Source organism: Neofelis nebulosa, chromosome 13 (genome assembly GCF_028018385.1).
Source record: "Neofelis nebulosa isolate mNeoNeb1 chromosome 13, mNeoNeb1.pri, whole genome shotgun sequence".
Taxonomy (NCBI): domain Eukaryota; kingdom Metazoa; phylum Chordata; class Mammalia; order Carnivora; family Felidae; genus Neofelis; species Neofelis nebulosa.
In genome coordinates this window covers 28,302,768-28,328,036 of record NC_080794.1, presented here as the reverse complement: position 1 = coordinate 28,328,036, position 25,269 = coordinate 28,302,768, and the positions used below count along the sequence as shown (strand labels likewise).

Here is a 25,269-nt window from a genome sequence, read left to right as displayed (position 1 = left end):
GGGAAGACCCAAGAAACTATGAAAAGCTCTATACCTATTATGTTCATTAAGTTTCATTGCTTCTAAATATAGTCGTTTTCAAACTGTTCTTTAGAAGCCAAACTATGTTAGAGGTGGCTTGAAACCAGCTTTCTAAATGCTCACCTCTGCCAAGAAAACAGGTCCAGAGAGTGGGAAAGGAATCTTCCCCTTCTCTACTTTCCTGGATGGACATAGGAAAATATCCTGTCACTTCAAAACAAAACAAAACAAAACAACAAAAAAAACGGGGAAACTATTTTAACCCAAGGCACAGTCTTGGGGCTTTGGTTTCTCTAACCTTTGAGGTTGCAGGGATGAAATAATCTTGGAGTTTTTGTGGCTTGGTTAGGAAACAGCAATCAGAAATCTTGCAGGACTCGAGTGTGTCCAGGGCTTAAGAACGTAGGAGATGTGAACTCAAAAGGCACACTGGCCTGCGTGCAGTGTTACCCAGGCAGCTCTGAGAAACAGCCTCTTTCTCGGGACACCTTGAGGGCGGACTGAATTCAAGGAAGATGACTTTTTTTTCCTGGTAGTACTCCAGGAACTGGAGCCTTTCAAAACTACATGACATCATCTTTGGCCTCGAGAATTTTGAATTAAGCAAGAGGCTTTGTCCGTCCAGAGTACTAGGGTTAGATTCAGAGGGTGTCTTGAAATGATGTCAAAGCCGGAATCTGGTGTCAAAGCCTAATCCTTCCAGCAAGGAGACACGTGGCTTCTTCTTCCAGATGAGAAATAATGGTCCTGTCTCACCCGTGGGGAGAGGCGGAGCTGCTGACATTCTTAGAAGGCACCCCTTGCATGGTCTTTTGCATCTAGAATAAGATTTTCTCAAGACCCATTTCCCTACTCTACCTTCTCTCCAAATATTGCCTCTGGTTCACCTTCAAATGGTTAGCCAAATGAAAATCACTTTAGCAAACTACCCTCAACACACCGCATCCTGGTAATACCCCAAGCTACTCTTCAAGCTTTAATTGCTTCACCAGACACTGAAGTGAAGACCTCTTTAGTTTAGCTCATCAGTGTGGCTCTATTCCGTTCTGCCTCCTCAACTGTAGGTGACCCATATTCTAAAATGTATGGAAGGATGCATGATTGTAAAGGAAAGGATCCTCATTGCCAACCGATCAAAATGCCAGGATATTGTTTTTTAGGGAATCAAATTCATTCATTACATTTATGATCTTGACCTAAGGAGGCACAGACACAAAATCCATTTCCAGCAAAGACAGAGGAGGCCAAGAGAACTGAATATAGCCATTAGTCGAATGCTTATAAAGGCTTAAAATAAAACCTTTGCTCCTCTTTTTTTTTTTTTAATTCAATTTGAGGGTTATGAAGGACTGAAATGAAATAATCCATAATCCGCAATTCAAACCAGAAGGTTTGGAATAGTTTATAACCACAAACAAAAACAAGCCAATTAAGATGGCCTCTTTTTATAACCAGAAGGAATTCCAGAGAGATGTCTTTATCCAATCACAAGTTAACAGCAGGAGAGATACATCCACAAGTTTTAAACTTGCAGTTTTTTTACTGTTACCGAATGTTTACATCATGCAGACTTCTTGACCCATCTCCTAAGTTCACACATTTTTCTCAAGACGCAGATAAAATCTCAGCTAATAGTGTGTCCGGTTAGGCTCAGGTTAGTTACAAAGAACTCACTGTAAGATGCTACCAGTGAAGGTAGGTTATTAGATGCTTTTCCCAAAATATCACCGGAAATATGGAGAAAGCATTGTACACATACCTAAGAGACTGCTGAGGATGGAAGATATAAACACTGGTCATTTATATGTGAAGGATGGTCTTTCCTTTCAGTGTTGCTATGGAGCTTGAGGCAATTGTGCAGAAAATTCTCAGCAAGTCAGAATTTGAAGAAATCCATAATGACCCCATGCAACTCATTTCACCTCTCTGTGCCTCAGTTTCCTCATTTATAAAACGAGGGTGTGGGCTGGAGCAGGGCAAGTATCTTTCTCTGCACAAAGGCCTATTTGCAAAAAATAAAAATGTTCTGACACTAGGCTTTCCTGCATTCAAAATGAAAATGGCTTATCGAGTCCCAATGTAGCTAGATTACCACTTTACCAAATGGAAAAACCTTCGCTGGAAAGTTTGTGCTGCTTGGGAGCCAAAGGGATGTTAATACTCCGGCTTGCTTCTTTAGTAATGGTGTGAAGACAACTTTCTAATCTTTGATACTTGACTTAGATGGGGCCACATTTTGAAGCTGGGAGTCATGAGGGCTATTAGGCTAAGTGGGAATAATCTGTTACCATTAGCTTTGAATTAACATCCCCTGGACAGCTTATAAAAAAGGATTCTTGGGTTCTTAGGCCCAGGGCCCACCACAGAGTTAATATCTCAGTGTGGAGGTCTAGACAGCTACGTATGCTTTAAAGTTCCCTTTGAAAATTTGAGCCCCAGTCCTTGAATAGCCTTTGGGAACCACAGATCTAGAAGATTCCAAGATCTCCTTTGAGCTCTAATGACAAGTCTACACTTGCATCTGATATCAGATAATCTCACAGATAAATGTCTTTCAGTAACACAGTGATGACAATTTAAGACCTCAGACTGGATCTTACTCATACGTCTGCTGGACTGATGTCAAAACTGAATCCTCACTGAACATCTCATTTTGTTTATTGGCCCAATTCTACCAATAGAAAAGTGTATTCTGTACTTAGGTTCAAAAGCTTCAATGGAGCAAGGGAGTTGCAAACTTCAGTGCCTACAGGGACAACAAGGTAGCATAAGGCATTAAAAAAATAAAAAGGAAAGGAAGGAAATAAGGAAGGAAGGAGGGAGGGGAGGAAGGACAAATCCTACCAAACTGGCTTCATCCAGTTGATGACCCTGGATGTAGATTTTAGAGTAAGAGGGCTAAGTAGATTCACCGTCTCAGATGTGATGTTAGAGCTGGGGGTGAAGAATGGCAAGGGCCCGACGAACAATGAGAGAGTTGATGGGTAAATAGGGAAGGAGGAAGGGAGCGATTCCAGAAGTTGCCAGTCCCCTCTGTGGCTTGGTGGAAGAGGCTCGAAGCTCGTGACCACATGAAAAGCAGATGCCGATCTGGTCTCCCATGTGCCCCCACCCCAGCCTTTCTCTCCTGCACTCCACCTACATAGAGTGAAGGCACAGCACGTGGCAAAAGGGAATGCTTAGCTTGTTATAAATCTTCTATGCATTGCCTTCCATCCCTCCCCTCGCCCCCAGCCTACAGAATCATCCCAGGGCCTACCATCCCAAAGCCTTTTCTCACTGGGCTGCATCCTCTCTGGACTCCCCTTCAAGGTCACTTGTCCCAGCCACCTGGTCACTCTAAGTTATTCAGACTCTCCATGTCCAACATTATTCCACCTCCACACTTTCTTCCCCCGTTTGGCTTTCTCTTCCTGCAAGACCATGATCATTCACGTCTGAATTCTATCTATTCTCCAAAATTCTGCTCGAATGACATGAGAGTCACAAGCCTTCCTTCCCTCATTTCTAAATGAAATAGTACTTTACTTGAACAGGGAATGGACCTTTTTCCACTTGTCTTTTCATTATAATTACTGCCTCTCCTGGATGGTAAACAACTAGAAACACTGGGGTAGATATTTTTGCATCTTCTAGAGTGTGTAGCACAATGCCTCCAATATGTACGACTTAATAAGTATGTGTTCTGGTGATGTGCTGATTGCGTGGCCATTCATTATTTCCCTCATTCAACAAAAGAGAAGATACTGTGTGTTCGATATACTGCAAATGCCCTGAAACTAATCAGAAGTTTCTTTTGTGTATTCTATACCAACTTGCCGTTGCATGGCAAAAAATAGATCCTTGTGAAGATACAGAAGATACAAAAGCAGGAAAAACTGATTCTGTGAAATTTGTTGGCACTCTCCCTATCAGCAGGCAACAACAAATTTCTGGGTTTAAAAAGACATTTCATAATATTGTGCAGTATCATGTAACTTATCTACAGTTCATAAAAATGTGTATTCCTATTCTTAACATCAAGAGTTAGGCTTAAAAATCTAAGCTATGGGGCTGACTCCTGAATTCATGAGAAAAAAAAAAGTTATTTTTTTTTCACATGGACAAAAGCTATAATTAGCTTAAGATTTTGCAAAACTGTGAGCCACAGTGGCAAGGAGTCAACCTCTTTGTCCTATCAACAGACCCAACCAAGTGAAAAATTTCATTATTTATTTTGTACAGTGGGTGCTTGATAAAACAAATATTGTAAGGAAATTCATGTCTATGAAATGCACATCTTATATGTGCTTCATATGAGCATTTTCTTTCTTTATAAACTTTATTTCTTTATAAACTGGTACTAGTACCTCCCATGTATTAAATGAATATTTTTACACACACACTGACTCACATCTTAAGAGTTTTTAGTCAGAATTCACAGCAGGGATTTCTACAGTAAATACCAGATTATCCGAATCACATCATGCCTGCCATCTTTTCCCGTTCCAACCCCATGACATCAAACCATTATATTAGTTTGTGGAGTAATATGCTCTATCTGGCAAGACACACTAGTTATTATGGTGGGGCTAAAATGAATTTCATTTTCTTGACTTCGTGTCTCTTATTGTCATTTTACTAAGATACAGAGATATCCCAGGTTACCTCGTGAGGAGAGAAAAAAAAAAAATTTCTTATTCGATTGCAGAAGAAACTGCACAACTTAATCTGATCATTGTGTGGAGGAGACAATATTTCCAATGACGACATCTTCCTATGTCAATTGATTTTATTACAGATATCATCTCTGCGTGCTCTATTAATACAGCTCTTTCTTCTTTCAAGATTTTAATCTTAGTTTGTTGCTCTCACATTTTATTGGTTCAAAATACAGGCTGTAAAATCCGTGGCCATCAAATTTTCCTGTGGGCTAAAAATAACCCGTTCCTGTCAGTTAGAATTAGCTGATAAAGAGTGTCAGAGCCTGTTCTGAATAAGTTTGATAACTTCCTGTTTATGCGGCACTGACCCTTGTCTAATAAAGCTTCTTTGCCCTAGAATAAGAGGAGATTCTGCTGTCTTCTATTCCTTAATGGCCAATACTGATTACTTTTGAAAGCCTTTAATACATTTCCCATATTAGACATGAACAGATGTCAGGTATGTTGCCAAGGGAAATTTCTTTTATGCAATCTTGGCTTGTTGTACAATAATAGCCCTTTCTCAACATGGGAAAAAATTACAGACCCAACTAATTTCCCTGACAGGGGGAGAGTTACATATGTTTTCCACTTGTAGTTTTTACGACAAGTTTACAATTTTGCCAAACCTGGAACTAATTGGGATTGTTTCCAAAAGCGGCCCAATAAACCCCCAAAAGTGTGGAGCCATTTGAAAAGGCAGTCAATGACGGTTTACTCTTGCATTTTCTCCATTTTGGTCAAAGGAGGGGTGGGGGGAGTTAGGTTGCAAAATTATTTCATTTAAGTTGCTTAAACACTTACTGTTTCATATCCTCCCAGTTTTTGAGCAGCTTGAAACATAGTCCAAAGGTTAACTGTTAGAGGGACAATAAGTATTTAGATAAGCATTGCATTAACATATTTCCAAGAAATGTCAATTAAAACATTTTGTTTTGTTCTGATTTCAATGAGAAAGAGAAAAAAAAATACGAGTACCCCAGAGAGCTAAGTTCTTAGGCAACAATTTGCCAAAGGGCATTCAACACCAGGATATATTATTACCACTTAAAATATTTCTTAAGAAACAGTCGCAAATACGGAAATGGTTCTACTTTGAGGATAAAGGACAACACAGTTTTAGTCCTGTGGCCATCAGCCGACCAAGGGAAGCTAGGTTATGGTGTCCTTGGGAAAAGTGTGGCATTTCAAAATTAGGGTTGGTCTTATTCAACCCTTAGAAAGAAGCCATTGATTAAACGGTAATATATAATGCTTCCTTCAGACAAGACCTTTGCATAATGAAGAAATAACAGCCACTTTCATACATGATTATGTTTTCAAAAGAATGTCTGAAGGCAGCACTCCATTAAGAACTCATACAGTATTTCACTAACGCGTGGTGCCTTGTAACGGGTAGGAAAACAAATATTTCACCCTAGAAGTAGCAGTGATAGAACACATCCAAGGGAAGGAAGATCCTCATTCACAGAAGAATGGAGTCCTTAGTTCTAGTCCCCTAACTTGTCTGTGTGATGTTACAAATACATACTTTGTTAAAACAGATTTCTCTTTGCAGGTTTGCATACGTTTACGCTGTTAAACGACTGTGCCCAACTGCTGGCAATCCTGTTTGTTTGTCCCAGACACCATGGAATGGGACTGCTATGGATTTGACTCTTTTACAAGAGGGGAAAATTGAATTTCAAGTAATTCCTTGGTAAGGGAAATGGAGAATAAAATTAAAATTAAAAAAAGAAAAGGCTCTTTGACACAACACGTTGGAAAAGCCTCACTGAACCTTGCACTATTTCAAAGCTATCGAGAGCCCTGCTTCGGCCTTGATTTAATCTGAACCAATGCATAATGCAACAAAGCTGTTCATAGTACATTAATTTTACTTCTATTTCAAGCAACCAGTTTTCAGACAAACATTGTAATCATTCGTAGTTATATAAGTTTATAATGGCTGCGAGTGCTCTCTTGCAATCAGTGCCAACTGCTATTAGGTATGTAAATTGTTATGTAAAACATACAGGTTTGACATTCTTCATCAAAATGACACATGGTTTTAATCTAGGAAGATACGTTTGGAGAAAATACGATTTCAAGCCAGGGGCTCATTGCTTTGTGTGCCACAAAATCCAGACAGAGGCAAAATATATATTCAGTTGTGAAATCAGGACTGGATCTGGGTTCCTTCTCTTTTTCTATGGAATTCTGCTCAGCTATGAGTTTCCTTTTCTACTTAAAAATTTATTACGATGCTTAAAATGTGCATGTCAAAGTAGTTCAAAATCGGGCTTTCGGTTCAAATCTGTGTCTTTCATGTTTCCTTTGAAGTCAGGTTTTTGTTATCCCTTAACAAATTTGGGGCTTAGGAAATATGTTTTCTCTTTCTGGTTGTTTTGTCCACCTTTAAATGTCCTCCTCTTAAAAGCTGTCTTTTCACAGGCAACATCTGTGCCCGATAAAGCGACGTCATATTATTATCTCAGAAGAAAGGCGTGACAGACACTCAAGATTGACAAAACAGAAAATGAGAAACTTTCAACATGTCTATTTCCAGTCATAATCAGTGGATTCAAGCCTATAAATATCTCACTGCAACTGCCCCAGAAGGGAACAATGTAGCAGAAAGAGGCAGGGAGAAACATTCCTGGCCTGGATGATTTGTAGATTTAGTATAAACACAGAGAGCATCATCCCCAGATTAGGATTTCGACATAATCCTGAGTCAAAACTGTTTTCCAGTTTAAAGCATACGAGTAGTGTTGATATTTCAGAGATGAAAACAAGCATACTTACTCTGTTTAAAACCTAAATAGGGTATTCGCTCTATTGGCGTCTTCCTTTCTTTCATGTATTTATAAAGTGCCACCAGGAAAGCCTGTTCATCTGCCCTGCACTCTTCACCAATGGCAACCTTTGGTTTTTCTTCATTTGAGACTTTTTTACAGTTATTATGGTTATTCTTCGGCTTGGACAAGGCTGACCTGGCCTCACATTTCACCTGGAAAAGGGGGGGAAAATATTCCACATCAAATCAAGTACAGCCTCGGGATGCTTACAAAGACACAGCCAGCGACAGCTTGCACTGTGTGTGAAGGGTGAACCAGTAAATTATCCTTGTCCTGAAGTAGCTTTTTAAAGGCAACACTGCATATGAATGGTCTCACACCACGGGGTAGTAAATTTCTGTAAAGGGCCAGGGAGTAAATAGTGCAGGCTTTTGGGCCAGAGAGTCTCTGTTGGAACTACTCAACTCTAGCACAAAAGCAGTCATGGACATATAAACTAATGGGTATGGCTGTGTTCCAATAAAACTTTATTTATAGAAACATGTGGTAAGGGGGCCGTGGTCTGCCCAACTGTGCCAACCTCTGTTAGAGTCCTTACAAGTATGTTGATATGATTCCAGAAACAGTGTTTGCATCTGGCTGGACCATTCTTTTGCCTCCTTATACACTTTATTTTCTCAAGGGGCATCAGCTGTTAATGTCATTGAACAAAACGTGTCTTTTTAATATATAGTCCCATATTTTGCACTTTGTATCAACGTGAAGTGTATTACTTCTTCATAGTAAACTTATCTTGTTGCTACTGTTTCCAGCAACCTGAAAAAACACGTCACCACCAGCGGATGTCGGCATCAGGAACACCAGCAAAGTCTCTACTGTCTGTCACCTGAGGGTGATGCCCTACTGATGCACCCTCAGTAGGTAACAAAAGGTCCCACTCTTTAATGAGGACTTCTTGTTTTTCAGTCAGCTCTGAGAATGCTGAAGATGCTAACTTGGCAAAGGCAAGAGTAGAGGTCAGCTAAAAACCAAAGAAGAGTAAGTGGAAAGAGCCATGATTAGAAAATAAATGGCAGTAAATGTGCCAGATGTTCTTGCTTCCACACTCTAGGGCAAATATGGAACTCGGCAACCTGAGTGGCTAACCTAAGGTCCCCTCCCCACCGCCATGTTCTACAAGAGGCCTCTGATGGGTGTTAAATATAACGCTAAGTTGCTGAGCTATTTTAATTGTAAAAAGGGGAAGTACAAAGGGTCAGACTTTGAGTTCAAATGTGCCCATGGGGAATGTGTACAGTTCGATATTCTTCACATCTCCAGATCTCACATCGGAGAGAAGAAGGCTGGGGAATTGTTATGAACAAAAATGTCCCACATATTTGACATTGTTTTCCATTTCAGATTTTTGAGGCTTCTTTTTCTTCCCCTTCAGAGTCTCCTTCCCAGGCATTAAGAATATAAAAGCCTATGCTCATCTATAAAAGGGGATGGCGTCCTCCTGTGCACAGGGGTTTTCTTCACGTTGTTCTCTTAAGGGAATATGCGAGGTTAATATCTTCAGACTGGTTCTGGAAAAAATAAAACTTCCTGTACAACTCATTCGACTGGGCCCCTAGATAAGATTATAATTTTTAAGGGGCTGGTGGAAATGGGATTAAAATATTTTTCCACGTAGAATTTTTACCGACAGTATTTTCAAACCTTAGTACTTTGCCACATTATATTATGGCGAGCATCCTGTGAAAATTTATGTTGTCATCAGTTTTCACTGCCAAATTTTCGATGCAGTCTACAGTTCTGATGAAATCTATAATTTAATGGCTTTTTGAAATCATAAAATCATTCCAGTTTTTATCTGGATTGCCCCGGGCCTTTTGTGAGTGGGTACTATGTAGCCAGGCTCCATTCTAAGCCCTTTTTAGGTATTATCTCATTTTATACCCATAATTCTAATGAGGCATGTTGTTATTCTCCTTTTAGAGATGAGGGGACTGAGGTACAGAGGTGATGAGTAACAGGTACAAGATCATGTCCAAGTTAGTAAGTGGTGAGTTTGGGATTGAGCTCTAGGGCCTGTGGTATCAAACACTATGATTTACTGACACTCATAAAAAAAATTAAATCGATAGTCAAAACGCACTTGCAATTAAAAGCATATCTTAATAGTGGGTGTTACAAAACATACAGCTTAGAAATATGATCTAGCAAATGAGGAACAAAAGATGAAACTAGATGGTTTCCAAAGTATGAAACCAAAGGGCTCCGTTCCTTCTATTGTATATCAAGCAAAGGGAAGGAAACTAGTATCCACTGAGCCCTGGCAGTGAGCTGGATACAGTGCTGTGGTCTCACACAGTCTCCTGAATGTTCGTTCGTAACAATCAGAAATAACAATCATAGATTGGCTCCATTTTACAGTTGAGGAAAATGAAGCTCGGTGAGGTTATGTATTTTGTTACTGGGCGCATGGGGGGCAGAACTCTGGGTATGGACTCAGGTCTGCTTCACTCCAAATCCCAGTTTTGCCCAAACAGGAGTAGATACAAGATTTGCATATAAAACAGGCTGAGTCTTAAATGTGAAGCAATAATGGGCCATATATATATATATATATATATATATATATATATATATATAATTAGATCAGAAGCACCACTATTAAGGGAGTATGAGGTTTCCCTCTGTGTCTAGATGGCCGCCTAACCTTGTGCCTCAACTGTGCAGAAACACCCAGAAACAGAAGGAAAGCATGGCGGAGGTGCACAACCCAGGCCCAGAGACATTCAGACTCCCTGCTTTGTAGAAAAGGCTCCTGGGAAAGCCAGGCTGCCACCTCCTGAACTCCATCCTGAACCTCAGTGGGCATCCCAGCAGGTCTCTCCTTGCAGGGGTGGGGGGAGGGGCACACATAGGCTTTGTAAGAAGTGAACAGTGGTTTCCTTTCTCAGACTCGCTCCATACATTTCTTGAGTTAACATAAGAGCCCCTTAGACTATTATCGCATTTCTGGGTAGGACCTGGCCAAGTTACTTTCCACATTTTTCTCACATTTACCCCAAATATTCTCATTTTAACTTAACATTTTAATCTATTGCAGTTCCAATAGGAACTAGTCTTCATGTTGACCTTGAGAATGCCCAATCTTTTGATGGTGACAGTTAATTACTCGATCTGTTTTTCCAACCTGAACACCTTATACTTGTTGAGTTCACTAAGAGCTTTGGGGTTTCTAAAGTGATTGAGGAAGTGCTAATTAAAGAATCCACATTTAATGTTTTCAGTGAACCACCACCTATTTGATATTAACCACATCCTTTCACTGGCCTGAGTTATAACTGATCCAGCCTTCAACTGGGGCAGCAAGATGTGATGAACCAGCAAGAAAGAAGAGCCACAGTCTCATTTGGATTTGTCACTGACTTGGTAGGAGACCCTCATGTTCTTCCTCAGTGACGCAGGAAGGATAATCCCTGGGGGTCCCTGGGGGTTTGAGGACCAAACTGGATGAAAAATATTGAAGATAATGAAAGTATCACCTTTGTGAACTATCAGGATGTTCCTGATTTAAATGTAAGAACATATGGCACACCATGGCTTCCCTTCTTTTGTTCCTTTTAGAGTCTAACCACCTGTTATATACTTCTGGCCTTTCGAAGGGGCTTACAGAATGTGAAGAGTTATTTGCCTCTTATTGGTGGAGGCCTTCCACTAGAGGCCTGGACTGAGAGGGATTTTCTTGCACAGATCACCGTATGAACGGGCTTGGGCCCCCCTCTGCTGCCATAATATGATCCTAGGGAAACAGCAGGATTTGGTTGGACATTTTCAAGACATCCTCAGAGAACCGGTAGCCTCTTCCCATGTGTCTTTTGCTGTCTTTGGAAAGCCATGAAATTCTCCGTCCCTTAGAAAACAGTCTTGCAAAGCTGGTTTTTATGTTCTCATTGAGAGAGTGCAAATTTTTGATGGCGACAGGCAAATGGCTGCCATTGTTCTTCCAGCCATGCACACAACAGATCCAGGAGGTTCTCCCTCTAGAGAGCTTAGTGGGGTGTAGCTGCACGAAGCTGGGATTTATCCATAGTTAGAAATGGTCTGTTTGAGACATTTTTGTAAAACTCAGTCACATAGGTCTTGGTCATAAAGCCAAACTGTCACTTGAAACACTGCTTCCAGTCCAGCAAGTGATCAGATGGTCACAGGCTGTGGTCTCCATTCCAGTGTTTCATAAGGAAAGACTCCTTGAAGACATAAATGCCTCTCTAGTGGTTGTTCTGGGCCCAGACGTGGCTTGTTCATTCTGTAGAGACTTTACATCTGTCTGTTGGTGCCAAGAGACAAGCCCACCATACTTCATACCTATTCATCTCTTTCTTCTAGTAGAACTGATCTTGCCAGGCCCATTGAAAGCAACCAAGGCAAAACTGTAATCCAAGAGTCTGAGGAGAGCTGGGTGTTTAGACCAGTCCACCAGTGGGAGAGTGACCCACCTCCTTGTAAAGATACTGAATGGAAGCACTGGTGGGAGGGGGTGGAAAGGGTCACTTAGAAAACCCAGGTTTGACCACTATCCCTCCTAGGAAGTCAGTGAACATCACATACAGAGCAGGTTTGTGTTCTCTTCGGTTTTGTGGATCCTAGTGTGAGTCTTGAGCTGCCTTCCATGGTGAGAAATATTGGAGGTGCTGTTCTTTCAGATCAGTTTGTAGGAGTTTTGTAAAATTCCCAGGGGCATACTTCCTTAGTAGCTCCAAATGACATGGGAAGGAGCTTCATCCTGCTGGGCTCAGGTACAGAACATACTGGGGTAAACACATGATGTCACCTTGGAGGTATGAGGCAGGGTGCCAACATGAGACACTGGCAGTGCAAACTCTGTGCAATGCAAAGATCCTAAAACCTTCTCGCTCCATTCTATGGTATCTTGCAAACCACATCACAGGGAATAAACTGTTCCTGCTGACATTCTTCAAGACTACGGAAGCTGATAGGCAGTTCTAGGGCTGAGATGTCCAAATTACTAGAGAGTGTCATTCTTGGTACCCACGTGCACTCATTTGCAGAAGGTTAAATAAGCAGAACAAAAATAACTTTAGGGAAAGACAGATCTGTTTTTAGACAGAAAATACACATTTCTACTGGCTGATCTCTTTTTAACCCTTTGCATTCTTGGAAGCATGAAGAAACCCTAACAGAAAGGTCATCAGAACTTCCTGATATAACAATCACCTGCTAAAAATAAGATTTATAAACTGTGAATGTCTCAGATTTGCTTCCATTACACTGGGAAGAGGCTTGGCACATGTGGCAGAAAAATAGTAGACTGTCAAACCCAGAGCCGAATTCATATTTTTCTACAGCAGCATCTTCCAAATTCACCACTAGCCAAAATGGTCCATTTTCATACACTTAGTCCTTGAATCTGGAAACATAATATCAGTTGAAATCTGGTCTTCAATTTGAGTCCTAAAGGGGTTAATGCTGTCTTTGGCACAGAATCAACACCTAAGTATGAACACCCAGTAAACAGAACCGTGCAAATCTGACCAACCACCCCCACAAAAGTCAAAAGAGTGAGTCTAAAAATATGAAGTGACACTTCACCCCTCATCGTGCTCAGTCCCTCAGGTGTGCACTTTCCAGACTCCACGGAACTCTTCGGCAAAATGGGCCTGTGCCCGGAAAAAGAGTTTAGCATTTGTATTTTCCTTCTGCGTTACTGGAGATCTTTACAAAGACATAAATGTATATATGGCTGCATGTGTATGTGTAACTCTTTTGCTATGTAGGTAAATATCTTCAGTTTTAATCTAAGGTAAATTAGAGGTGACTTTGGAAAAAAAATCACTAAAAAGCTTAATTCTAGACATTTCTAATTTCATCCTCTGTTAATCTCTGAAACATATTTAGATGAACACGTTCAGAAAGAGGATGGTTCAGCTTGGTCTATTTTTGACACAAGCAGAGTAAACTATGTCATTGTGTCACCTACTATGAAATCTCAGCTTCAATGACGTGGGCGCTTAATCATCTGTCCTTTACCCAACCGGCCAGCCTGGGAGGTGGGAAGCCTTTCTGTTGACTAATCAAAATGCCTCCACTCCCCCTTCCCCCAGCCACACAGGGGAGAGGAGGTGGCAGGAACAGACACAGAGGGCTGTGAATACCAAAGTCAGATTCTCCACTAAAAACTGCCATCAAGACACAAGAGCAGAGAGATAAAGAGAAAGAGGAAAAATAAAAAGATGCAGCCAAATGGATACCAGGGAGCAAATGACCCTACCTTGGCAACAGCTTTGCCGTCGGAATTGTTGTTAGCATCTTTAACACCACTGAACGAATCTCTTCTCTGTGGGCATGGCTTCTTTTTGCGTGGTCTGCCTTTAAGGTTTGGCGCTGAAAACAAACGAAGAACAAATTGATGTACATTTTCATGGGCGTGGGCTTCCTTACGAAAGACCATGAGTGCTACTACAGCGGTGCCCTCTAAACTGTTCAGAGAAACGTACGCATCTCATTTTATGCTCCTCTCTCTGATGGGCCGCACCTTGGTAGACTCCACAGTTCTGTACATGCTTCCCCAAGCGAATCTACTGCACTTTAACATGTCTAATCAGTGTAAATAAAATGAAGCTCTCAGCTCTCAAGGACAATGGTAAGGAAAAGGCACTTCCCTACTGTTAGAAAATAAACATGTTGAGCTGAAAGTCCACCCGAAGCCAGGCTCGGAGATTAGTCTTTGTTTTGTTTTGTATCTGTTTTTCAGAAACCTAGGTGAAATGCCAGCCCACTATGGTATCATAGTAATGTGGCGCTTGAAAACCTCTCTCTTCAAAAGTGGAGACATGAGCAGTTTCTTAAATTATGATACAAATAAGTTGATATGATACAAATGAGTAGAGAGAGAGAGCTATAGAAAGAACATTCATAGTTAACAATCCAAAAAATATTCTTACAAGTATTTACTAATAATATTGCGACCAGCATGTTTCAAATCTCAACAAATCTGGCTGATACATTTAAATCAGCATGCTCTCTTTTTCCTTCTCAATGTGGTAAGATATCGAGGGTTATTTAAAATTACTTCCAAAGATCACACTGGGGTTAGCCTGATTCTGTGAAGATTATACTTTTTGAAAGCCACAGACAAGGTGCAAAGCAGAGTTCTATTTCATCCTTGATGTTGAGCCTGGATCCCTTTAAGATCCATACAGAAAGCAGGGGGGAAAAAAGGCTGCTGTTTACCTAGTGCTCGGACTGTCCGGCATCAGCTTTCATATTTAGCTTCATCAGTCACGCAAGTCAAGCAAAATTAAAACAAACCGTGAAACAAGCAGCCCTTGAACGGTTCCAAACTAGTGAATTGTATTGTATCCTGAGCAGTTTTTCCCAGCCCTTTCGAGGTACCCGCGCTTTTTTTTTATTGCTTAAAGATAGGATTACGACGGTGCCAATCTGAACCACTCGAACGCTCTTAATTGTTGTTAATCTTACTTACATCACACATTTAACCAGTGGTCTTAGGACATTTTACACTCTGCTCCTCAACATGACTCCCGCGCCCTCGCTTTTCTACCGTGGATAACAGTTCTGCTGTTGGTAAAGCCCAGAAGAGCAGAGCTGCCTTTCTAGCCCGGCAAAAGTTTAAAAAGTGGCTGTGGGGCTCTGGCTCCCCCTCCCAAACCCGTTCCCCTCTCTTCTCCCCCCCCACCCCAGACGGGTGTCCAGAAGTCCACCCCCGAAAGCCAGCCTGGAATTATCACAGGTAAACACCCTCGCAGACAAAAATCAAGCAAAGAGAAAGTAGCGATTACCCATTCCAGTCGACAAACATCTGCCTGAGGATGTCTGTGCTCATGAAAGCTACAGCATGTGACTGCTTCCCGGCCACGTCCCTGGAAGTCTTGACTTGGTGTGGATGTCAGCTTCCCTCCCAACGCGAACGCAAGTGCAAGCTGCCAGGCTCAGCGCTGTGCTTACGACTCCCCTCCCCCGGCAGCTCCATTACTCATGTAAACACACAGCAGTGACTAGCACGGAGTGTGTGGGATGAGCTCTGAGGACTTTGCCGAGTTGCCAGACTGGCAGGGAGGGCTCTGCTCTCTCCCCCTCCCTGCACCGCCTTGGTGATTTCATCGGGCCTGTGTTGTGGATCCTGACCTCCTGCTCTCCTGTCACAGCCTAATGCCACCTTCCATGAACTGCCCCGGTCCTCAGCCTGGAGCCAGGGCGTGGACTATTTTGGTGTCGCACAGAAGTGTTTCCACAACTGACTCAAGTGCTAAGACTTTAATGACCACGAGGGAATGATGTACTTTCATGTCCCTTATCAAAATAATAGCCTAGCAGAAAGCTGACAGAGAGACAAACAGAACTTAGGGTAGGTCTGAGACATTTCATTAAAAGAAACAAAACAATATTGCCTCCGTTCTCAGATTTGTTAACTATGGTCTCTCCTTCCTAACATTTTGGCAAAAAAAGACCTCCAAAACATTTAAACCTAAAAGCATTTATTTCCAGAAGAGCTTTCAAATCCCAAAGGCCTTTTAGATAGAACTTGTACTGAACAGGCTGTTTTAAATAAAGGCAAAGGTTCCGGGAACCGACAATAAAGTCATCCTCAAATCAGGTCTATTTTCTCCATTCTTTGAGCTGTTTTCAGAACCCAGAAAAGCACATGTGCCCTTCCCCAACAGATTCTGAGAATTGTAAATTTAGAACAGGCTAGCACCTAATATTCTGGTCACACAAACTTAAACTCTCAATGGGATTTGATCAAGAGAAAAAGCCTTTTGTTCCTAATGAGGCAAGTCGCTGACATTTCAGGTAGGCTGGGCAAATCCCACCAATCACTCAAGCCTCAAACTCAAATATCTCTTCTCCTTTCCCCTCTGCCCTCCTTTTTCTGACTTTCTCTTATGGAAGGTATCACTGTATTCTTTGTACTTTAGTTGGGTTTTATGGCTTATTATTATCCTAAATTGGAGAGTCCTTAAGGGCAGGACCATGTCAGACTCATCTCTCACCTGCCCAGCACACACCCAGGAGGCGGCATTACATAATATAAATCTGTTGAATGAATAAGTGACTAATGGAAATAAAGATGCCCACATGTAACTCCTTCAAGCTTCGAGCCGGACCCACACACTTGGCCTTGTGCATACCTGTCATGTTGGGCACCTGTAAACCTCTGCTCGCCTTTACTATTTACACTTGAGCTCTGGGAACATAACCCAGTGACCAGGAAGTTTGCTCTGGGAATTGAGACTGAAAACCTAAGGCCTTTGGTTCCTGATGACTGTTAAGCCTTTGTGTCTGGCATCTTAGATGAGCTGTGATCTTGTACCCAGTGTAACCAGTGCCCTGATGAGCAGATGTTCAAAGTCCCAGGGAGAACAGAGCATGCAGAACTGGATGGGAGCCCCCATAACACAATTTGAAACCTTTTAGATCCGTAAGACCCTGGGCAAAGCTTTGGGACCGAGGAGCTGGCTTTTGGGGGCGGGGGGAGTAAAAATTCTGGTCCCTGGGCTACTTTTGTTTTTCTTACAGAGTCAAGAAAACAAATCATTTGCAAGGGAAGTGAGTGAAAACAAATGCTTTATGGTGTGGTGGTGTTCAGGAGTGCGGGAGGCCAGCAGTACACTTATTGATAGCATAACTGGGTCTAGTTAGATCCGCTACGGAACAAACTAGTGTGAAGCAATAAATGCTCGGTTACTTTTGCATGTGTATATAATCCACGCTCATTCACAGAATTCAATGTTTTCAATATTACACATGAATAATAACAATAGCTGGTATTTATTGTGCACTTTCTCTGTGCCAGTCAGCACTTTGCATACAATACTCATTTAAAATTCACAGCAAACCAACAGGAAGGCGCCGTTATTATCCCCATTTTCCAGACCAGGAAACTGAGACAGCGATGGAATTAGTTGTTTTAGGTCATGCAACTGGTTACTGGTAACAGGATCCAACCCGTGCAACTGGACTTTATCCAACATCCCTGCTTTAAGTAACTTCTAACAGACACACACACTCAGTCTGTCTCATAATGAGATATTTATATTATTAACTTGGGCTGGCAGTCACCAGGGAGCTTTCCCTAAATGAAAACAAATACCACGACACGGTACAAGGGAACTAAAAGCCCATCTCAGGCAGCAAACAGCATCCTCCAGACTTGAGGCAGGGCAGGGTCCCCATCAATCCTGACTCAGCAGTAGGTGACAGACTTCCACTAAAGCCGCAGAGTTCCAATAAAACTTCGTGTGCCACGCACATCACCCCTTTCAGGGGGCCACTGACTATTCTGCCCACTGCAGAAGAACAGTGAAAGATCTCTGTGGTTTAAAAAAAGAAAATCTTTCCTCTCTGACTGCCCATCTCTGTTCCTCTTACTCAGGGCCATGAAATTAACAAGTATTCACCTTTGTGAAGTCACTGCTATTTCTATAGGCATTAATCCCAGGAGAGTCGGCAACTGGCCACTTTGACATCTCATCCACGTGTTTTGTCTTCTCCTTTTGTAAAACTCATTCAAACATCAATACAATATAGCTTTCTTAAAGACAATATAGCAAAACAAGGTTTTTGTTCGTTTGTTTTCTTAAAGCATCTAAAGTTCAGAGTTTCCAGGCATTCATTTATATATTCACTTCTCTATGGGTTTTGCCAAAGTTATGTGTCAGGACAGCACAGGTGTGGGAAACTTTCAGCTCAATCCCAACCCTTGAAATAATAATAATAAAACAAAGGAAATGTAACCAGTTACTGGCAAAGTAAATTGCTTTTGGCTTAAACGTCCCTGTTTTTTTTCTACTGTGTTCTTCCTGTCATGACCGTCTCTCTTTTTTTATAACATTTATGCTCTTGGAAATACCACGAAGATAAACTGCTATAAAAGCTGGATTGACTCATCAGTTAACAACTCTTTCTTCTCATTTTGCAGAGACGATTTTGTTGCCAGCGCAGCTCCATATTCTCTCGAGAAATTCTTTGTGAGCTTCCACTTAGAGATAGGACTTGCTTGTTGGTGGGGGACTGCAATTAGGAGGATGGAAAACCAGGCATCATTTTCTTAAGAGTCTGACCCCCTAGGGTCAATATCTAGAGGAAGTTGGCAGAGCGTTAACTCACTTGATTTGCAAGTTGTGCGTGCATGTCCGCACTCGGGTGTGTGTGTGTGTGTGTGTGTGTGTGTGTGTGTGTGTGTGTTTTAAACACCAAACACAAGCCAGAAAACTAAAGTCCACTGACTGATGCATTAGGGACTGAGAAACATTGGTCCATGTATAATGCACATTGCTGATAATACTTTGCATTTCTGTAATGCCTTTCCTCTGAGGATCTCAATTCTCTGCTACATTTTCTTTGTAGACAATAATCTTAAAATACTCTGGCAAGTTTCAGCATGGAGCTTTGCTCTTGCTGGAAAAAAAAAATACCCTAATTTAGTTATCATTTACTGTGTTCTATTTTCACTGTTTCCCTTTTGACTATTTAGAAACTTCCTCTTTCACTACAACAAAAATAGGATGAGTGTTTTTAAAGTTATTAATGTATGACTAAAAGATTTAGAAACCGAGAATGGCAGAAAGCTTGATCAGAGCCACTCCTGAAATTTATGGGTGTAATAAAGGAGAGCCATTTCACAGATAATCTCTTATAGAATTTCAGTTTTCAAATACTTGGAAAAAAAGAAAAGAAAAACAGAAGCTCTCAGCCCTCGTTTTGGCTTTAACTTACAGCCAACATTTTTATTTTAAAAATTCATAAATGATACCCTTAAATGTTTGTTTCAAATCCACAGCATTTCCATATACTCACTACCCCGCACCTAATAGAGCGGTGCCAGGAATCTGTGGTTGCTAGTACTTAACGTCTGTTAATTAGCTGAATCTTTCTGTGAATTCACAGGGCGTTAATTACATATAGATTTAAAAATTTTCAAGTTTACTTTTATTCTGTTTTCCTATAAACAATCTTCTAGGCCCAACAGGAATGTTGGAGAAGCAACTGTGTTATAAAAGAAACGAGCACCCGGGACCACAGACCAGCAAAACTCTATCTTGTGTGGTGTTCTAACCTTAAATGATGACTTCAAAGCAATAGGAAGGTAAAACAAAAAACCAAACAAACCAAAACACTGCAAGAATGTCATCGCTTTCTGTAACTGTTCTGACAGTTCCCTTTTCAAGAGTAATTTTTTTCTTAAATAAAGCCATGAAAAATAATAATTTAGAGTCATGAACCAAGACTAGACCTGGCCGCAGATGCTCTCACTCTCAAATGTCCCCGAGACCACACAGCCCTGAACAGCGAAGGCTGCACCTGCCCCAGAGGGATGATCACACTGCCACTCTGGATGTCATGGCCGCCTTGAGTTTCCAAGTGTGCTTTAGACTTGGTGTGGTTTGGACCACAGTGTCCATAACAACAATTTAGCATTTCCAATGCACTACACTCTCTCAGAACCCAGATCCACTTCTACCTCCTGTGAAGGGTGAGCAGTGACGTTGTTAGAAAGGGGGGGGTGGGGGGAAGACATGAAGCAGACTTTACATGAGGTCCAACCACTTTGGCTCTTGGTCAAAATCACTGAGATCCCCACGAGTCACTAATGAGAGTGGAATGTATTAGTGCGTTTGTCATACCTGGACTGCTTTGGCGGCTTAAGTCCAAAACGGCCATGGACTTCATTGACTGCTCAACAAACCATGTACGTAAACACTCTTGTAATCCCTTCCAAAACATGCCCGTCTTACTCACTCTTTGTTTCATACTTGTGAATGCTGCAGCAATTGTTAATGCCCCTGATCAAAGTTTTAGTAATTTCATAGGCATGTGATTTGCATAGCTATTTCCTGATCCGCCTTCTCTCTGCCCTGGAGGTCTTCATTTCTCAGAAACATTTAAAAACACAGATTATTTGACTTATCCCCTTCCCCCACCCTATAAACGGAACTCAATTTGCTAGCTCATCTGTATTGCTAATTGGTTTGAAAGCATGTGACTCCACGCATTCTTGCCATTAAAACACAAGCAAACCTCTTTTTTAGTCAGGTTTTACCAGCAGTGACAGGCAGATTTCTATCTTTATTTCCCTCTGTGTCTCGAGGAGGAGAGAAATTTAAATGCCCAAATGTTATCTCTATATTATTCTGAAACAATGTAGTGAGTTCCAAAGGAATGCAGAAATGTTCTAGAAGTATAGAATAGGCTTGTCTACAAGAGCCTTGGCAAAGAAGAAAGGGATTACAGACACTTTTCACTACCACTTGCAGAATGAGAGGAAAATCTGGGAGTGAAATCAAGGTGCGGAGTGAAGAGAGATTCTGGGTTTTCAGAAGACGGACTTTCTAAGGAGAGAATTCTGGAAATAGGGATGAAAATGGAAATCCATGCTTGACCTTTCAAACGCTCACCTTCCCTTTGGTTTGTTCTGGCTAGGCCCAGTATCCTTCATGGAAACCATTCTTAGTGAAAGGTCCCCTTCAGGACCTGCTGAAGGGGCAGAGGGGGTGGCTCCCAGGTGTCCCACAAATGTTTGTCTCTGAGGGTATGAGATCTATGTACCATGGCATCAGGAGCCAATGGAAGACTCTTTCACCTTCAAAGTACGAAATTTACAATTCTGTAAAGAAACATCAGAGCAGGGCTGCCTTGGTGGCTCAGTCGGGTAAGTGTCCGACTCTTGGTTTTGGCTCAGGTCATGATCTTGTGGTTTTGTGGGGTTGAGCCCCACATTGAGCTCTGTGCCGACAGCACGGAGCCTGCTTGGGATTCTCTCTCCCCTTTCCTCTGCCCCTGCCCCACTCGTGCTGTGTGTGTCTCTCTCCAGATGAATAAACTTAAAAACAGAAGAAGAAAAAGAAACATCAGGGCAGAGTGGATGCCTGAGGACTTAGCTTGGTACATGGAGTACAGGTGGTGGTGTGGTCCAGGTGTTACTACTGAGCACAAAAGGTCTGATTTCTTGCCCCCAGCTGCAAGATCTTGTCACGAAGTCAGGTCTCGTCACGAAGTCAGGTCTCGTCATGAAGTGGCAAACCCAGCAAAACCAAAAAGGGCCTCTAAAAATGCCACAGGGTCTCAAACTTCTACTTCCACATCTACCCAGCAACTCATTTCTCCTGCTATATTCTTCTCCCTGGATGCCTGGTGCCCATGGTCCCTTTTTCAGGCCCTGGGTCCCAGCCTCCTCTCTCAATGGAGAAGACCATGTTGGGTGTTGAGGAAAAACCTGCATGAAAGCTGTTAATAATTAGATGAAGTGCATTGTTTCAATGCTTACTATGTACTTTTTCTTAAGATTTTGAAATAACTTATGTTTCCATTTTTTGAAAACTATTCCATGAACAGATTTAGTTGTTCTTTGTATGATTGTCTGTAAGAATAGAATATTAATTTAAGATACTTGTTTTTTTTTAAGTTTTAGGCTATTTTAAAGATCCAGTCTGAAAATACTTCTTAAGGACATTTTGATTTCTATAATTTATGAAATGTATAAAGATAGGACCTCTTAAACATAGAGACTTTTTGTCTCTCTCTTTTTTCTTTTTGTTACAACCAATAGACCCACTCATTCTAGTACATGATTGATATGTTCTGTGGTGTTACTATTGAGCATGACAGCACAGAAGTGAAAGTTACATGTTTTGTGTTGAACAGCCTTGCAAGGGGCAGCAAATATCAGAGCAGTTTTTAAACTCTCTATAAACAGAACATTCTTGGTCAGCCGTTTCTCCAGGTTTGGAAATGAGATATTCCATTTTCAACATTGAGGATAATTGATTTGCTACATCTCTCAAGAAAACATTCCCTACTTGGAAATAAGTAAAAGAGACATTGTGTGTGTGTGTGTGTGTGTGTGTGTGTGTGTGCGCATGTGTGGTTTAGCATGGAGGTATTTAACTTTGGCAGACTTGGACTAATATGTTATGAGAGACATTTCAGGTTTTCAAACACATACACATAAGAAAAAGTAAAAGGTCATCAAGTAATAGGCTTCCAATCCCTTTTTTAAAAGATCCCAAAAGGAATTTATACTTAAAAGGGATTTTTCACTTTCTTTATGCTTTTCTATCTTTCAGAAAGAATAATTGAAAAAGGATAGTCTCTTACTTAAAAAATAAAAAAAGATGACTACTGTAGTTTGTCTGAGACTTACACATTTTTCTTTCTCACATTAAGCCTTCCCATCCCTTTTTCCCTTTCCGAGCTACCAGTGGCATCTCTGAGCTTCATTTGTTTGTGGGTACATACAAGCCCCAATACCAGAAAACGACTTCAATCGCTCTCCTGCGATACCAAGGAACTCCTAGACCCACGGCAGAGAACAGTGTGTGTGTTGGAGCAGAGTGGAGTGAGGGTCCAGAATGAGGACAGCAAGGGTCTGGGCTGTGTGTGTAGAGTCAGGGCAAGCTAGAGTGCTCCGTCAGTGGGAGTGGGTGTGTGTCACCTTCTGGAGAAACACGGACAGATAACTACATCAGAAATCCTAATGTAAATCTTACGATAAACAAGAAGAATACGCAGAAGAGGTTAGAACTGCTTCTCATTTTTTTTCAGTGTAAGAAAAAAATGTTTCTATAACTGTTTAGAGCTGCTCTATGTAACACAGTCACCTCTAGCCACGTGGGGCTACTGAGCACTGGAAATATGTCCAGTACAAAGCTAAGATTTTCCACGAGCATAAAATACACACTGGATTTCCAGGACAATATATAAAATGTAAAATATCTCATTAATGACATTTTATAGATTACATATCAAAATGATATGTTGAAGATACTGGATTAAATAAAACACATTATTAAAATAATTCTACCTGTTTCTTTGTACCTTTTGAAATGAGGTTACTAGAAAATGTTAAGTTACATGTGGCTTGCATTATCTTTCTTTTGGGGGATGCTGGTTCAGTCAGTTCAATGTCATGATTATAGATACGTCCTTGGAAATGTGTTAAAGAGTAGACAGAACAAGATTAACATCTGAAGCGGGAATAATCAGCAAGAGCGTTGATTCAAAGTTTCAGTGAAATTTAGGGTTTTATTTGCTGTTATATGCAGGAGAGTCATACACAGATGTTAGTATCTGAGAATTTTGCTGAACCTGAGGTGTTTCCTTAGTAAAATTCAAATCTGGTAATCATTGACTCAAGGTTACTCAATGGCCCCAGTGAAGATATTATTTCATTAACTTCCTTAACTAATATGTCAAAGCAAATGTTAAGCCTTGACAGGACACTTGGGGAGAAGAGGGAAGAGACAGAGAAAAAGAGAAACTGTCTAATTATTAATTTTACTAACTGTTCTCTCCAGCTACCAATGTGGGTTGGGTGTAATGTAAGCCATTTGCAAACTGAGTAAGAGAAAATAGATCTTCAGTGATTTCAGCTAGTTGTTAGGTAGAATCTTCTTAACCACAAATTGTTGAATAAATTCATGGTCTGGCTGTGTTTTTCTTTTTGGAGATTGCATTTGCAAGTAAGAAAAGCGATCAGATATAGTCAGTCCTCAAGTCACCCAAGGGCATGGCCTTCTTGGCTTTCCCAAGATGCTTCAACTCCCATGGTTTTATACAAGAAAAAGTGAGATTATTCATTGAAGACAAGCACTCCAATAAACCCAGAAAAGCTGACAGAACAAAAAGGTCTGAACTCTAGGGGGCAGAGGAGGAGACACATTCTTTCCCCATTCATTCTTAGCACCAGGAGCCTCTGGGGTGTCACTCTAAGAAGACAGCAGCTGCCCAGTGGCCACCTGGCTCCATGTCCCAGCCTCTCAAATAACTGGTCACAGTAGCTGAAATCAAAGCCTATTCGCTCCACCCCTCACCTTTGGATTCCTGTTGCAGCAACAACACAGAAACAGAACTAGCAGTTAACAGCTCTCCAAATACAACAGGCCAATCAAAGGGCTACACATCCACCTGTATTCTTTTATGGAACCTTACCACCCCCCCCTTTTAGGGTTCCCATTGTAAAAATAAAAGAACAGCAATGGCAGCAATGGAAATAAGCTTAGGAAATATTTTCTTTTCTTAGAAGGCAAGAGTTGCTATAGCTCTTAAGGCAGTAACATGCAGAGAGATTAAGACCAAATCCCTGCAAAAGCAACAAATTGTGCAGTGAATATCATACATTCTCCTGTGTGGTACCTATAACATTTTTAAAACGAAGTTATCTGGCAGATTCCACCTTCATCCAGTGAAGCAGTCTGCACACCTCTGGTATGTTTCTAATATCTAACTTTAGCAGTATTTGTCTTTGTCCTCCAAACTTTTTTATAGCACATGGTATGCATATTTCAGCATCCAACATTATTAACTCATGACCAACTGTCAGTTGATGGTTATCTAACACATGGGGTCTCCAAAAAAGGATCCTTATTTGGGCAAAAGCTCTTGTCTGCACCAGTCTGTCTATATTTCCCCTCAGAAGAACTTTATTTGGATTATTATTCGTTGTTCGTGGAAACTCAGAGGCTGCATGTGTGGCAATCGGAAGGCAGGGAAATAAATCCTTAGCAAGTTAAAAACACTTAGCTGATATTAAAACCATTTCTAGCTTTGTTAGCTTGAAAGTAAACTCTTGGTTGCCCTCTTGTGGTGAATCTATGTGATGTGGTGGGAAGACCATAAAAACCCAGAAACTAACAGAGTTTAATCAAATACAGGTAAGAACATTCATCCTTGACAGAAACACTCACAAATCACAACCTTATGTTGCTGTATATGTTTTAGAATGTACATTTAGCAGCCCTCCCATGCAGAGGGGA

General features: G+C 41.2%; 1 protein-coding gene across 2 annotated transcripts in view; it reads right to left on the bottom strand.

Moving 5' to 3' along the window:
* Positions 1–25,269, bottom strand: part of ARID5B (AT-rich interaction domain 5B) — a 179,928-nt gene that overhangs the window by 30,210 nt on the left and 124,449 nt on the right. Inside the window, exons 1-4 of one of the 2 annotated variants that reach the window (XM_058696444.1) lie at positions 15,298–19,118; positions 13,767–13,879; positions 7,491–7,695; positions 5,508–5,560 (exon numbers count right to left, since the gene is read on the bottom strand). In XM_058696444.1, the coding sequence (XP_058552427.1) occupies positions 5,508–5,560; positions 7,491–7,695; positions 13,767–13,879; positions 15,298–15,301 (375 nt within the window). In that variant the 5' untranslated portion in view covers positions 15,302–19,118. Of the gene's footprint in view, positions 1–5,507; positions 5,561–7,490; positions 7,696–13,766; positions 13,880–15,297; positions 19,119–25,269 lie in introns of those variants that run through there. The other variant, XM_058696443.1, reaches the window with a different exon arrangement.